General features: G+C 31.8%; 1 protein-coding gene across 6 annotated transcripts in view; it reads left to right on the top strand.

Moving 5' to 3' along the window:
• The window catches only part of LOC143257540 (palmitoyltransferase ZDHHC14-like), an 84,332-nt gene extending 68,296 nt beyond the window's left edge, over positions 1-16,036 (top strand). For 3 of the 6 annotated variants that reach the window (XM_076516360.1, XM_076516354.1, XM_076516353.1), the window contains exon 10: positions 102-16,036. In XM_076516360.1, coding sequence (XP_076372475.1) covers positions 102-280 — 179 coding nt within the window. In that variant the 3' untranslated portion in view covers positions 281-16,036. The remainder of the gene's footprint in view (positions 1-101) is intronic. The other 3 variants (XR_013031916.1, XM_076516357.1, XM_076516356.1) reach the window with 3 other exon arrangements.
• Positions 16,037-16,758: the final 722 nt, after the last annotated feature.

The raw sequence follows: 16,758 nt of genomic DNA, 5'->3' as shown, positions 1-16,758 counted from the left end.
GTGTAGGAAAATTGTAACATTCAATAGAACCCTGCTAGAGGTTTTAGATGAATATAAAAATGGTTGTGTAGACCAGCTAATATAATTTTTTTAAATTCTAGATCGTAGCAACATCCCAATAGCTGTTGTCACGCCACAGTCTCGATTCCATAGCAAAGCTGACGAAGACTTAACTTCCATGCTAGAAACATCTTCAATGCCTAGCATGCAAAGCTTAGACAAAGGGCCAAGTGAAGCTGGTAGCCAAGTTTGTCTGATAATTAAACAGAGCTCTGTATAGTAATGTGACTTTGTGGTAAATTTCTTTGTAGTGTTACATATGTCTTTAATCGAGTTTTTGTAAAAAAATAATAATAATAATTTTATTGAGTGTGGTTAGTATTAAAAGTGTGCCATGTATCTGCACAAATCATAGCACATTTGCTATCACATTTACTACACAAGAATATCAAGGAATCGAGTGACTATGTATCTAAGAACAAAATTTCAAAGAATTAGAACTGAGGTAAGAAGAATTTTGAAATTTGTATAAATATATGGTTTCAGAAGTCTTGACCAGTTGCAATAATTATTTAACAGTTTTCTGGAATTTTTTTCATTTAGTACCAAATAAGGAAATACTGGATGAACAAGATATTTAAACTATAAATTTCTAGAGGTTCAATAACACTTTTTTTTTACTTAAGGGAGTAAAATGTTTTCTTAAAGTTATTTAAAACCTGTGCTTATAAACATGAGGAGATAAAACTTGGTATTAAACAGTCTTTTAGTTTTATCAGCAGTGAATTTGTTCATGTGTTATGAATAATTCAGGTTGTAAAGTGATTATTTTGTCATGCTTATAAACGTTTCATTTGTGTAGAAACCTCATTAATGTTTTGATTTGGGAATAAAATGGACTTCCTAGCCAATGTAAAATGTATAAATTGACTCAGTTTTTAAACTTCTTTTCAAGCTGTCATCTAGGATTATTTTCATGCATTTATTTGAACTTTGAAAATGTTTCTATCTAAAACAATAAGAAAGAGCTTATGAAAAGTAGTTTTTTCCCCACAAGTGGGCCTAAATCTCATCTATTGCGGTAATAGAGTAATCTTAGTTTCTGTAATGTCTAAGTTATATCCCTTTTTTCTTTGGTGAGTTTTAATTTAACTTTAACATGGATATACTGGAGATTTTGTTTTGAAATGTCTACTATCACAAACAAGGCATGAGTGTAGTTTTATTTGTTGGATGAAATATGATTGTAAATATAATTATTATTGGTGGTTTTTGTATTAAATTTTTTACATGAGGATTTGTGAAGATGTATTAAGTTCTGATAATCAAATAAATTTATTTGGGGGTGAGCAGAGCCATAAAATTTGTAACAAAGCAATAGAAAATATTATACAAAACCATGTTTAGTGTCATAATCATGTATTTTCCTTACTATATTTCCTTTAGTGTACAGTAAGACCTAATAGAGAACATAAATTTAGATGTTGCCTTTTCATTAATACTGGAAATGGTATTTTTTTCCAAAATTTGTTTTAGAAGACAAAATTGATAGAAGTTCTTTGGAGCTATATCAGAAGACTTGCTAATACTACAGTACATTTCCTTCCTATTGTTTGGAGCCTTGATGATTTAATAATTTCAGAATGTTATATCATGTTGGTGCTAGCTAGTTTATATTACTTATACTGTTTTTAGCAAAATAAAACCATAAGGGTGTTATATATTATCATGTGATGCTTATATTGTTTTTCAGTTGTGCAGAACCATAAGAATTTTACTTGTATTGGTGTGAGCTGCACCATGGTGTTCTTATTTCCTCTCAATCTTATGAAACCGTGAGGGATAAACAAAACTTAGAATAGTATGTTTTGTCAATTTAGGCTTAATTATGGTGCTTGCACTGTTTTTTGAGTGTGTGAGACATGAAACTAAAAATGGTATATCTTTTCAAATTGGGCCTTCACTCTTTTTGTAAATTTCACCAGCAAGTCTGACCTTGTTTGGTACTGTTAACTCTTTACAATACTCTTGTTGAATTGAATTTTTAATTGTCCTTTACTAAGACAACAGCAAGTGGTTGTGTTTTAGATTTGTCTCTGTAGTACATGTATGATTCATCTGCTGTTGCATGTAAATGTTGTTGATAAAGCTTCTGATGGATATTTGTCTGATATGAAATTTCCTTAATCCACCAATTTATTCTTTTTCATTTGAAATCTTTAACAACTATAAGTCTGGGAAAAATCTCTAATGTTCTGCAATATTGAATTATTTTAATTTTATTAATACTTTGGAGATTATTTTTGATGTTGAATAATAATTCCTTACTTGTCCATTGAACTTTTTATTAACTTCTGTCAATTTCTTTTTATTATGAAGTAAAATTTTTCTGTTTCAAATTATATTTATTGTTGATATTGTCTATAGGAAAGGATGATACTTTGTCACATATTATTCCAGCTTTGTACAGCTCCTCCTTTTTAACACATGCTTAACCAGATGCAAATGGTATCTAATTAAGTTTGTCAGGACGTTTTTAAATAATCCATATAGTATAAACTTGCTATCTACACAAGCATATTAATATGTAACTTTTACCTTTTTAGTGGAAATTTATGATTTCACTAACTGAAAATACTTAACTGTGTGTAGCATACTTTGAAATATAAATAAATAACTTAAACTATCCTCAAGACATTATAATTTTTGACAAAATATTTATGAAGCACAGAAAAATAAAACATCCAATAGTGATATTTTGATTGATGAGATATAATAAAATAACTTTATATTTAGTTATTTGTTCAGTGTCTAGAAATACCAAAGCTTTAAATCATCTTACTACAGTTATGGAAATACATAATATTGAAAATTAATACATACAGTAAAACCTATGCATCAGTGTAGAAGAAAGCAGAAACACAAATATTAATTTTCTCTAAAAGAAAACACACTGATGTTTATGATATGGTAGTCTCCCTCCACTCACAAGATTAGCTTTTATTGTTTTGTGCTATCCTCTCTTGTGAACTTTTTTAAACACATGCCACAAGCCTTTCACCCTACCTGTGTTGGAAAACACGTTTCTAGTGTAAATTACTATGCATCACCTCTCCACCAATAAGAGAGCACTACTGTCTCGTGACTCTTTCTGTCACTTCTCTTTTGGCAGTGTCTGAGTGCAGTCATCTTTCTTTAGAACAGTTATTATCCCAAAAGTGGTTTAACATTCTTTAGCTTAGCCCAAATTAAATTTGTTCAACTGCCTTTCATTTCATTTTTCTTTGAAAGCATTTGATTTACCTGTTTTTGCTGTATCTTTTTCCCTGGTTTCATATCACTCATGAATTACAAAGTCTCTGTTACCACTTTAGGTACATATCATTCATCTGTTCATGCACTTTTGACTGCATGCATGGGTGACCAGTCATTGGATTTTACAACTTTTGTTCACAGGGAGATAAAGCAGTATGTGGAATGGATATTGTCTCCTGTTCAAGTCCTTAATCTTGTACTTTTCAAACCTTTTACAGGCCCCCTGTTCAACCGTCATTGGTTTTCTCAGTGTATGTGTTGTTTTATTTCTTGCTATTGTTTTTAGTTTCTTCATTTCATTTTGTTTGGGTTTATAATATGCTTTTGCCATCTAGTTTGGTGATAGCATTGATATCCTGCTTCCCATGGGCCTCAGGTCAATCTGCCCTTACAACTTTTTATTTAGGCTACCACATTCTTTACCATCAGTTGTGGATTCACTTTACTTATTTAGAGGTACAGATCCCAAATATTTCTTGTTCATTCTACCTTTACTCCAGTTTCCAGTATTAGCCTTCTTCTTCCTCTCTAAGCTTCCACTTGTACATGGACAACTGGCTTCTTCTTGTCTTCTAGAACAGAAGCTAGCCAGTCCTACTTGTCAGCTGTTTCACAGAACTGTACATGTGGGATGTTTGATCATTTTGGCAAGGTCCTTCCTTCATCTTCCACAATACTTTGTACATCTGTGTGATTTCTTCAACACCCATCTCTGTTAGGCTTTACCTTGGGTTGGTGGTTGCTTCTGATACCTTTCATACCTCTTTGCAGGGTTCATATGCATTTGCTTCAGTGAGCTCTTCATGACAGGTGGAACATTGCATAAAATCCCTTGGATTATTCTATTCATCCTTCCTCACCCGTGCTTGTCAATCTTTGTTGGTGTTAGATGAGGCTTATATGTTAGCAGGAGTCCCACTTTCTCCTCTGTGGCCTGAGTTATTTCTGTTTGTGGGGTGCATGAGTTAATTGCCAAGGGGTTTCTGATCATTGGTTTATGGAGGAGATTTCTCTTCACGTAAATGATCCTAAACTCCTGGCTGTTCAGTGTGCTTTAGATCATTTGTTTTCTCTTTCCAGTCACCAACAGGTTATGATCCATTCTAGCATTTCTACCAAGTGGCTTCTGTCAATCACCTGTGGTCCAAAAGGTCCAATTCCCTGTGTTGTTGCACTAGATATCTTCTTCCCTTGACCCTCACACATCAGATTATTTTGATGGCATGTCATCAAACAGGTGCTTTCCCTCTCTTGGTCCATAGACTTTTCCATCTGGATCTTATTTATGTCAGGTGTTGTCCTTGCATCCTGCCATTTTTTAGTGGCTCTGTCTGCATCTGCTTTTTACTAATGCCTTTGCCATTACCTTCAATCTCTGTTACCTTGGTTTTTATGCATGGTTCCATGTCCTCCAGTTTTGGCTGTTGATACCTTTTGCCATTATTGGTCTTATCTCTTGCTTTGTTTTACCCTCCCATTCATTTTCTTTTTCGAGTGGCCTTTTTTTTTCTGTGCTACTTCATGCATGGCCATTTTGGTTGCTAATTCCTATCCCCTCAAACCTTGGTTTCCTCGGTTCTTCCAGCTGCAGATGGCTCCTTTTCTTCCTCTTCCTTTCTGTCCCAACCTGTTACATCAACTCAGTCACTGGTGCTATATCCCACCTAGCTCTTTTTAGGTCTTTAGCTAGATTGTCTAGTTCCTCTCACAGAGTAGCTTAATATTTAGCCTATTCTGTCTGCCTTTCGTTGGATATCTGTCTATGCAAATTGGTCATTTCTTGCTCCTAGGCATTGACAGGGGGTTTCCAGGCTTCTCACCCAATAGTTTACTGCTCCTAGTGTTTCTTATGGCTTTTTGAGAGACATTCTTTGGGGTAATTAGTTTTGGGTGTTTGGGGGCATTGTCCCACACCTTCCATTTTCCCTATTTCCATGTAGTCCTTGCTTTCCCTGTCTTCTCCATATTGATCCATTCTTTCTGGTTCCATTAGCCTCTGAAGCGTCTGTCACTCCTGCTCTGGGACGTTATTTTGGCCCTTTCTGCTCCCTCACCTTACCTCCATGTTTACCTCTATTTGTGTGTTCTGTTTTATATCTCTTTGACGGCATATTTCTTCCTGCTTCCAGCCTTCAGTTGTTATTGATCGAACAATTTTGCCTTCAACATTAACAGGTACTTTTACTGCTTTTTCTCCCTTAACTCTTTCTCGATCATGTTTTCCTCCCTACAACCTCAGTGGCTTGTAAAGTTCAGGTCTCTTTTCTCCAATCTATCTATCCTCAATTTCTTCTGAACCAGATGGACTCTTTTTGTCATGTCTGTGCCATCCTGTTTCCTCTGTTTCCTTCCAGGGTCCTCATTCACACTTGTTTCTACTCTTGCAACCTTCTTCTTCCCATAATCTTATCCCAGTTAGCTTAACCACTTTGGTTAAAAATTTGATCTAGGTGGCTTATTCCTTCTTGTTTGCTTCTTGCTATGATCACTTTCACGTTTCCTCATATCAACTACATCACATTCCCTTCTCCTTTGTCTCTTATCTTTGCCAGCCATTGGAGAAAATTCTATTATAGGACACATGGATGGATTTGCACATGTTCATCTCCTACTACCTACACCACATTGCTGTTTCTGCTTCCTCAGCATATTGCCTGCCACCTGTTGCTCTTCTTCTGATGTTGGCATGACTGTGACATGAGGTCTTTACAACTGCTTCCTTTTCTTTTTGAGGCCACCTACTTTAGCTTCACTTTGGATATTGCTCTATGAAAAGTGGGTCCTGACTAAGTATTCTGTCTATACTCTGAATGGATTCCACTTATATAACTTTAACCATTTGCTGACATTCGTTCATCAAATTCACATATAAGCCATGTTAATTCTTATATCTTCATGTCTGTGTATGCTCACTCTTGAGATGAAGTATTTTACAAGATCACTCAAGTGTAAATTTCTCATGATGCTTACATCATAATTTGCCCATCCTGAACTGCACCACCCATGGATGGCATGGGTAAAACAAAAGGGGATTGCTGCCCACCTTTGCCCCACCTTGACTGAATAAATCAGTATGCTCTGTTTTTAAAATAGGGTTATGTGATCACTCATTGCACTGTCTCAGATGTTACAGTCCTTCCCAATTCCCTAAAGTGTTTTCCAGCAAAATACTGGAGTTCTTACTGGCTTCAGTTCTGAGCTACTGTGGTGGTTGGCCATGAAGGCAACCTGCTGGATGGGTACCACAAAGACCATAACCATTCCGTTCAGAGTAAAGTAATAGTGTTCTCCCAGTTTAGAAGGAGTTACAAGATCTTCCAGATCAGGGATTTTCTTGAGTTGAAGTATTCAAATGCAGTTCATCCTCCATTTGGGTACCCTCCTCCTACCCTCGTGTGGATGTCAGTACCCAGTGAGTGAGGTTTTTGAGATCATGTGAACCAATCACACAATTCCTCACACAGGTTTCTGAGTTGTCCATTTTGCACTCTCAATTGCCCTTCTGTATAATTGGTCACAGAAGGTTTTTATGGCATGTTTTCATTTCTGTCCTGGGTTTTTCCTCATTATGAGTTTGTTGACACCCTGGGCCATTTCAGGCTTGTTCACAGTCATGGAGGTTGAGTACAAGCCTTGGGCTTCCTTCGAACTCCTGTGTGACTGAGTGATTCTACTTCTTTTATGTCTCTTTGTTGCACCATCCTCCTGACCTTATCAATTTTCATAGTGAAGAGATATCTGGCTTAGATGTGATGCAGTGTCCCTTCTTAGATCTTCTGATCTGTTTCTTTCAATCAAGGGGTGTTCTTCAAATGCTTTTGGGAGATTTGCCCAGTGTGGGATTCAAGCTAATCATGTGAGTGAAATAAGAGTGCCATATCACAAGTTATAGTTTTTTTTTTAATGAGAAAGTATTTCCAATAGGTACTTCCCTCTGTTCACACTTCCCACCCTTCCTCTTCACTTTATTCTTTGTTGCTTGAATAACTTGTCTTTGTCAGTGTGACTTCAAATACAGTACTGTTTCTTATCATAGTGACTGGTATAAAATATAAAGTGCAAGAACCAATTTAGTAAATAAATTGTAGAAGACTTTTAACTTTATACATGCTGGAACTAAAATGAATGAAGGGTTGCAATAGCAGTGCAATGAACAAATAAAACTATTTGAAAAGGAATATGTAGGTGCATGCATAATAATCAAAATATTCAAGACACCAGCAAATTCAGGACTGCTACTATCAATAGCATTATTCTTCTCTAAACTTAACTATATCAGAAATGTTTCATGTATTAAATATTAATAAACATGTACATATCCTGTTTATATGTATAACATTTCTGTGTCATTTTTTTTTATAGTTTTGAATATCAAAACTCATTTTAATTACATGAAACATTGTTTTTATTTTAATTATTTTACATAAATAAAAGTATTCTGAATTTTGATGAAATTGGTTTATCTAAGACTAGACCACCTGAATCAGCTGTCTATGATATCTCACACTGATTGTACTTTGTGATATAAAAGTATCATATTATTGAATTTTATGGTTGAAATATCAAACGAGAGCAAAGCATTAGAATCCAATAAGCCTATAGTAACATTTATGTTAATCATTGTCAAAGTAAGAAGAGTATGTAAAAATTCTGCAAGTTATGTACTTTCTGTTTTATTATTACTTAAATGGAACTCCCTTGGATGCAGTATTTTTAAGTAAATTGTTGTCGAACCTGCACTGTGGAGACAAGGAGATGTGAATGTAGCAAGCTGGCTGACATGCTGATTGGCTGTCAACCAATCATATGTGTTGAATCTACAGTTACCATCCCTGTTTCCCTGTACTTAATCTTGATATGCTATTCAGAACATATGCAAACTGGCAAGATAAACAATGTTATTAAACATAATAATAACTTTCTGTAGTCAGTACCTTACAGTATAAAAGGTTTCTTCAGAATATTCATGTTTAATGGAAAGAATATGTGAACCTTCTTATTGAAATGGTTCCCTTTACTAGCAAAACTGACCAGAAATTTACTAGTTTTATAGAATGAATTTCCAGCTCTGCTTAACCTATGGATTTGTTCCTTACTTTTAATTTCTGGGAAGTGGGAGACACTTTGTTTCATATCAAATAAGACAACCTGTATTTCAACTTAATGTCTGAAATATGTATCATATAATCATCACACAAATTATTAAATGGAGTAAAGTATTTTGTAAATATCTCTGTTCACCACACCACTTACAGATACTTAAGTCTTGGAAGCTGAGGTTTTTCATGTTTAAAATATTAGGTTGAGGAATAATTCGTGAGCGTTTTTAAATAATGTCATTCAAGCATTACATGCAAGACTATACAATACTTCAATGCATGAACACATTACACCCAAAACATTTATTATGATACTTTATTTCATGTAATACCTAGGTATATAGTATGCATTGTTTTAAACGAAATTGCAAGAAATTAAATGTGAAAAGCAGATGGTGTCGAAAATGCTCGATTTTGTCCACTTGACATTCCATTTAATGAGCTGAAAATGAAAGCAAAAATTAAAGACATATGAAAATCAAACACACCATCTATTAGAGCAAAAAATTATCTACCAAATGACATGAAATATTTTGCGAAAGCATTTCATTTATGAATATATTTTTTTAACTTGAAAAAACGCTCACGAATTATTCCTCAACCCAATAGTATTTTTTACTAGAGACCACTAGTACCAACAAAAATGATGAATCAATTATTAATGTTATTATTTAGTATTTAAATGCACATATACTAGATGAAGCTTAAAAATATTCTTTTTACCATGGAACAATGGTTTGTGAACAGTCACAATGTTTTCTGTAAAAGTGGGGATAATTTGTAGCAGCTAACACTGTTTGGTGATGTCTGTTGATTACTTGAACTGTGTTCTTCTTTAGTGAAATAATGTTTTTTAGAGAAATCTTCATATATCAGCTGGATGTGTGTGTGTGTGTAGCATGCATACCATTTTTGAAGCCCTGCATTAATGTATTATCTGTGTAAAGTTTCTGAATTAAATACATTGTTGTGTGTTTAATACTTCCTGTAAGATTCTAAAAGGCCAAAATAAAGTTTGGATGAATTATTGGATGATGAACTTGGAAGTTAGACATTTTAAAATAAAGAAGAATTCAGAATATTACGTATTTAGTACAAAATATTATCACATTTTATTAACTTATCAATGAGTAATATCCAGAAAAAAACATTAATGTACAAATGTGTACCCATTTATTTGTATACATTATTCATACATCTTATGTGCATACTTTCTAGGTGTTATACCAACCTTTACTAGTATATTTTTCTAAATTCAAATTACTCTCTCTTTCTTTCAACAGTGGTTTTGTGTCTGGTTTTCTTTAATCACTTCCACTGTTACTTACAATTAGGACATTTCATGATTATGTGCTCTGTTGTTGTATTATCATGGTGTAAGTGATTGTGGCTTAGAATGTGATCCCTTCTTGATTACCATATATATATTTTGCTGCCAAAACTGTTTTTTCAAAGTTGCTCACTGGTGCAGTTTTTGTTGGTTATTTTGTAACATTGTTTTTGTCACTGTGAATTAAGAAGATTTATTTTTTTATGTTGCTCCACATGTTCATGGTTACTCCATTTGTTGCAATGAATTAGAAATTTATATTGTTTATGTGGTAACTATGTTTATATTTAAAAAAAAACAACAATTTCTCATATATATATATATATATATATATATGTGTGTGTGTGTATCTTTAAAATGTTTTAGTATCAAATGTCACCACTCATTAAAATATGTTTGATAGCATTGGTGTAAAACACTTATCTTGTAATTCAGCATAACTCTTTAAATTGAAAAACATGACTGAAACTATCTTCCATACAAAGAAAGCATGCTAAAACAGGCTGTGTTTTCAATATATTCTTGATCTTCAATTTTCTTAATATATAGCAAGAGAATAATTGAACAGAAAATATAAAACATTGAACTATCACATTTTTAAATATTTTCTTATAACCATAACAATGAAATATTTAAATAAGAATTGTATATCTATTGTATAAATGTTGTTACTCATTAGTGCTTGGTATTGTGCAATGTACATTTTTCACACTGTCTGTAGAGTGTAGAATTGCTGCATGTACATGTATTGTGGATGAAAACTGTTTGCTTTGTTAAATGCTTGAAAATATACTTATTTCATAAGGTGTGCTTTTATTTGTGTCAAGCAATTTAAAACTAATTATCAGACTTTTTTGTATTAAATTAAGGTTTTAAAAATAAGATGGAAAAATAATCACAACCTCTTATTGTTCAGTGAAGTTGTAGGTTATCAGTTACTGCAGTGAAAATTTCTACTGGGAAGTTGCCACCTCTCTGTGTTCATTAACTTATTAATTTCATTTAGAAGATTTTGAGAAATAAATAAGAGTTTAAAGTTATTATTGTTCTAATTTTCTAATTACTAAAATATTTTATTCACTAACAGCTGAAAGTAAAATTTGAACAGGATGGTTTGCTACAGAAAATGTTGCTTTGTTTTGAATCTGCTTTGTATAATGTGCAGTCAACCTGTTGTACTTAAAGCATTACACTTAAAACGTGTTGCATTAAATAGTGTTTGAATACAAGATAGCATTACATTTTTTCTCTTGTATTGTTTTTGAAAGGGATAAGTGTTTAACTGCTATAAAGACTACATATGTTTGGTGGTACATTATCTATTAAGAATTATTTTATGTATGATATTCTTCAAAGACTTAAAGGGAGATAGAAAATTGATATGCCTAGTGAGTTATGTATATGAGTACATTAATACAAGATGTTGATGAATATGGTAACTTTCAAATTATCCTATCTGTGATCTTATTATTTCAGTTAACTATAACCTTTGATATGTATTCACAACCTGTTCTTGATTATATAATATTTTAGTACATTCTGCGAGTGATTATGGGGTTTGAAAATATAACCAAGACAACTTATGCAAAATGTTTGAAATTAAAACCAGGAACAGCATTTAAAAGATACAATAAAACTATATTTGGCTTGTAGCCAATATTAAAAGACAAAATTTTTCAGTTGCTTAATGCTGCTATGCTCTTGAGTAAAGCATATAACAAGTGAATAGCTGTATAGGGAAAAGGTTTAACTCATAAATATAAAAGTAGTATGAGTGTTATACATAAGAAATCAATATTTCTTTTGAAAGGTGCACACTAACACCAAGTAACCCATCTCTTTTTAGTAAAGAATTAGTTTAAAATGCAACATCTTTATTAACTTTATTATTCAATTCACTTTTAAGTGTTAAGTTCATTTAAAGTTGTTACATGCTGTTGTATCACATGACTTACTTTGACAGTGTGCTCATCAAGAGGAGAAATTATATTTTTGTTACATGAGTAATATTTTTCAAACAGTATTTGTTTCATACTTATATAGGTACATCTTTTGAAGTTTGTTCTCTTTGTACAGATAACTTAAAAACAAACTGAATTATATAAAATGGATTGCTTGGTAATGATAGAGGTTTTAATATTTATGTCACTGGATGTATAATAAAAAAAGAGCAAAACTCAAATATTATAAAGCAGTATACTATATTAAATAGTGTTTACTTAAAAAAATAGGTAGTATATAAATATTACCTTGTATACAATGTTTAACTAGCCAAATCACCAATGTGCTCAGCAAACATAAAATTAGTTGTACTTTCAAACTGATAAATTAAAATAACTAGCCAATTACCCATGGTGCAAATGCTCACTTGGAGTACCAGGTGTTGTTATGGGTGACAGCACGTAGTGGCTAATGAGCAATTTACAGCCTTGTATAGTAATCTCTACTGAATGTTTTTTCCCTTGTTCAAAAAAAAAAACATGCCAAATACTCTGTAAATGTCCAGTCTGCATGTGACCTCTTCACTTTCGTTTTGCTCCACTACATGCAGAAATTTCAGCTGACCAATTTTTTCTATACATTTGAATGAAGAAGAATAAAGTTATCCTCATCAGGAAATAGAAGCGAAACAGGAAAATTATGACCCCTATTGCAAATCTACATACACTCAAGATAAAAATTTCACAAAGTTGGGGAGTTTCACATTGTTTAATAAAAACATATCATATAAGCAAGAGTTTCATCATTGTATGATACTTCCTAATAGTGAAAATAAAAAAACGATATACATGAAATTATTTATAAATACAATAAAATGTATTAATTAAACTAAATATAACTTTAAATATCTTAATATAAAGATTATATACATAAGAAAAAGTGATAATTTCTCCACTTGCTGAACCCACTGTCAAAACTGGCCATTTAATACAATGACATGAAACAATCTTAAATGAACCTGGTATATAAGGTTAATTCAGTATTAGAGAATCAATAGAGATTTTGTGCTGGAAATTAAATTATTCTTTACAAAACAGAGTTAAATAGTGGCAGAGCTATGAAATGTTTTTTTCATATATATAACATTCATATGACCCTCAAAGTTTAGAATGAGTTTAACCTTTTCAACATGAAAGCTACCAAAATTAGGTCATTTAATGTTGGTCGTCAGTCAATTAAACTTTTATTGTAAACATCATTCCTGGTTTAATATTAAAAGCTGATTGATAATGGTGTAACATATTTTCATGATCAAATGATGTTCATTTAGTGTTTTTACATGTCTTACCACTAACTTCAACAACTTCCTATCCACTCTTAAAGGATACTAAACAATGTGTTATCACATTTTGCAGATAACTGTATAATTTATTTATCATTTTAGTTAGCTGTGCTGATGACAAAGTAATTTCCTGTCCTAGTTTTACTTTTATCTATATTGTATTATCACAGTGAAGCTTTGACTCTGTAATAGGTTATCACATATTCTGATAATCAGGTAAAGTATTATAAAATTGTGCTGATAGTCTAGTGTTGTGGTTATGTATAACTTAAAATATCACATGATTGTGATAGTATATGTTTTGACTTTCCTCATAAATAACAAAGTAGTTAATTATTACTCTTTGTTATCATGTCTTAATTTTATAAAGTGATGTTTCTAAATGCAAGTTTATTGAGTGATATGCTATTCCAATTTAATATTATATTGTCCCAAATGTAATCTCAATCTTATTTTCATTTTGTGCTATAGAATAGTTTCATGTGGATCTGCTAATGACTTCTGTCAAGTTTTGGAAATAACATTTCATAATCTGTGTTTCTGAAAAATCAGCATAAACTCTAAACACCTAGAAACTAAACAGAAGGTGGGAGCAGTCCAGTTGAAACTATTTAGCATGCTGTGCAGTAGTACGACATCATTTACCATTCTAATTTTGTCTTACATATAAATTTATTTTGAATTATAGTATTATTTTGAACTGAATTTTATTGTCCTTATTCTGATTGTTTTGGTGAATAAGCACTTTGCAAAAGTTTAATTGTGACGATGTTAATTCAGATGGACTTTTTGGTTTTGGTCATTGTCTCAATCCATAATCTTTGAAGAAGAAACCTTATCAATGTTCAGACAAATTAAATCTGTTGTTATTGGATTACATTATGTTGATACGGCTTGAAGATGTTATTTCATCTTCTGGGTTTATATAACAGCATGAAAATTTTTGTTGCTTTAGCTTATGGAATACCATATGAAATCTTTCATACTAATATAGTCTATACATGTATTGTTACTTGAGCTTCTGAGATATTAGTTGGAAACCAGTGTCTATAACTTGTAAACTGTTTAAATGGGGCTAGGAGGAGTAACATACTGAAAACTTTATCCATTACCAAATAGCAATGAGGCAGTGTTAAAATTAATGATAGTCTTTCTGCCTTCAAATTTAGAAAACATCCCAAGTAGGTTTCACATTTAGATTTAGGGAGATCCAATAGAAATTAAGAACTGTTGGAAGCTCTCACTCCCACCCATCACTAATTACCTCCATTATGTGTATGTTTGTTTCTCTCTCTTCTGGCATACCATATAAAAACTGCTCATCCTAAGTAATGTCTACTTTATAGAATGTTCTTCATTAAATTTTACATCTAGCTGCAGTTTTTTGACCACAGTATCTTTTTATTATGTTATTTAACTTAAGCAGTTGAGTAAGTTCATGCCATTTTTAAAATATATTTTTGTACAGTGTTTGCAGTACAGTAGTTTTACTTTTGGCTTAGATTTTTGTTTTGAAAGTTATTTTCTTACCTTTCTATTTATATTGTCTTTTTTGTCATGTACAAGAGATCCAGTTTTAATATATGTCTAATCTTTAAATAATTTTACAACATATTTTAATTATTACTTTTATAAATTGATTGATTTTAAATGATGTCAAAACATAAACTACTAAATGTTAGCATATCATGCTTGTAGCTCAGTTTCTACCATCTTAATGTAATGGGTTATAACATCAACATCAGTATGACCAAGTCTTATTATCATATGGTAAAGAAAACTATTTTAAAAAGCTGAGATATTTTCTATTGTTGTACATTCAAGTACTGTATTTTGTCATGCTGGTATAAAAATATATGTACTTTTTCTTAGGACAAAATAAACAAATAGAATTTTAGTTTTTCACAGTACTAAGTTTTTAGTTTTGACAAAATTTTACTGAAATAGAAATACTGTAGTGAGAAATTTCAAGACATACTATGGTCTTTAACTTCCATTTTTAGAGTACTGAGGTTGTATGATTCATTAGATTTATTTTATAATAATTAAAACTATGTCTATTATTATTATTGTTTAAAGTCTACATTATGAAAACCTACTTTTAACATGCAAGTTAGTGCTCCAAGTCTAAGGGCAAAGACTGGCTGATTGTATATGTGGTGGCTTTCCTCTTAATAGTGCAATTATTTCATGCAAGTGCAGTTCAAGTTATTTTTTATCAGTACTAGTTCTAATATTTTTATTTTTTCCATGTGTACAAAACCCAAAAAGTGATTAGCTGATGATAACCTCACCTACAACCTCTACCTACCCTCTAAAAAAACATGCAAGATTATTAAGCTGTTTTTGGCTGTGTTTTTTATATCCAATACATCACTAAAGTTGATGTTTTTTGTAACTTACTCCTCTGTGAGATGCTTGAATAAGCAACAAATTATTGTCATAATTCCCTGTGGTTGTTGTTTAAATTTTCAGTTGGTTAAGTTGTGTGTTTGAAAATTCATTATTTTATATAGCAGTTCTAGGAGCAAATAAAGATAATTTTACACCCCTGGTTGTCATGAGAAAACATTTGGTAATTAAAGGATTGGTATTACAAAATGAAATTTAACCTTTGATTTCACTTCTCTTAATTATTACTGACCAAAGAACTTATACGACATGAACTTCTTTATGAACCAAATGTCAAATTTACATTAAAGTTCTGTATATGATAGCAGAAAGAAATATTCTGTAAAAATTAACTTGTTTCATCTCCTTGGCAGCTAGCCTTATGTAAGAAGTAACTATTTTATGGTTTGAAATAAAGAAAAATAAGTATTGAGAAAACGTATAAATTCAATTTTCTGGCTAAATGTACGAGAATTTTGTAAATACTGAATTGATAAACTCATAGTCATGTGATGGATGTATTGTACTTGGTTATTAATTTATTTATGTAATATATTTAAGACTTTTTTGAAAATTAAATGTATCACTGTCAGAATAAAGTTATTTTATGTGAACAAACTTGTTTTTATTTAAACGAATAAAACATATTTTTTTAAAATCTATACATAACTGCATGGTATTATGGATGCTACAGTTTAAAAAATACTGTGCCATATAGAAAAGGCTAGCTTTTTATTGTTTGTTTTTATAGCTTGAGTGTTAATAGTCTATAGACTATCAGTTATATGAGAAGAAGAGATTGCAGTTAAGTGGTGAATTGAATGTTGACTTTGAAAGACCCATTGTACATGATGATAGAATTGTTTGTTTGAGCAAAGCTACGTTGAATAATCTGTCGTGGCCACTGTTGGATATTAAACCCTGGATTTTAGTGTTGTAAGTCCATAAAAAATAACACTGGCCTCTCAGGGAATATGATGATAAAAATAGGTTAGCCTGAGTACTGAAATTTCTCATCTGTTATGTCTGAAGAATAATTTCACATGAATGTTGAGTTAAATTTAAATGTATTAGAACATGTATTTGGCAAGGAACTCTTAGAAAATGATATAGAAGTATGTGTTTTATTAGGTTGTTCAGAAGTAAATGTCGTTTATGAATTGTAAAGTTTCGAAAAGTATAAACCAGTGTTGTAAAACATGCTTTAATCAAAGTAACCACCGTTTGCTTCAACACACTTCTGCCAACGTGTAACGATGTTGTTTATGCCTCTGCTCTAGAAACCAGAGTTTATTTGGTCAGTGAACTCCCTGAAAGCTTCTTCTGCAGCTGCCTGGTTT

Source organism: Tachypleus tridentatus, chromosome 7 (genome assembly GCF_004210375.1).
Source record: "Tachypleus tridentatus isolate NWPU-2018 chromosome 7, ASM421037v1, whole genome shotgun sequence".
NCBI classification, from domain to species: domain Eukaryota; kingdom Metazoa; phylum Arthropoda; class Merostomata; order Xiphosura; family Limulidae; genus Tachypleus; species Tachypleus tridentatus.
The sequence above is the reverse complement of the archived record's forward strand: the minus strand, read 5'-3'. Positions and strand labels throughout refer to the sequence as shown.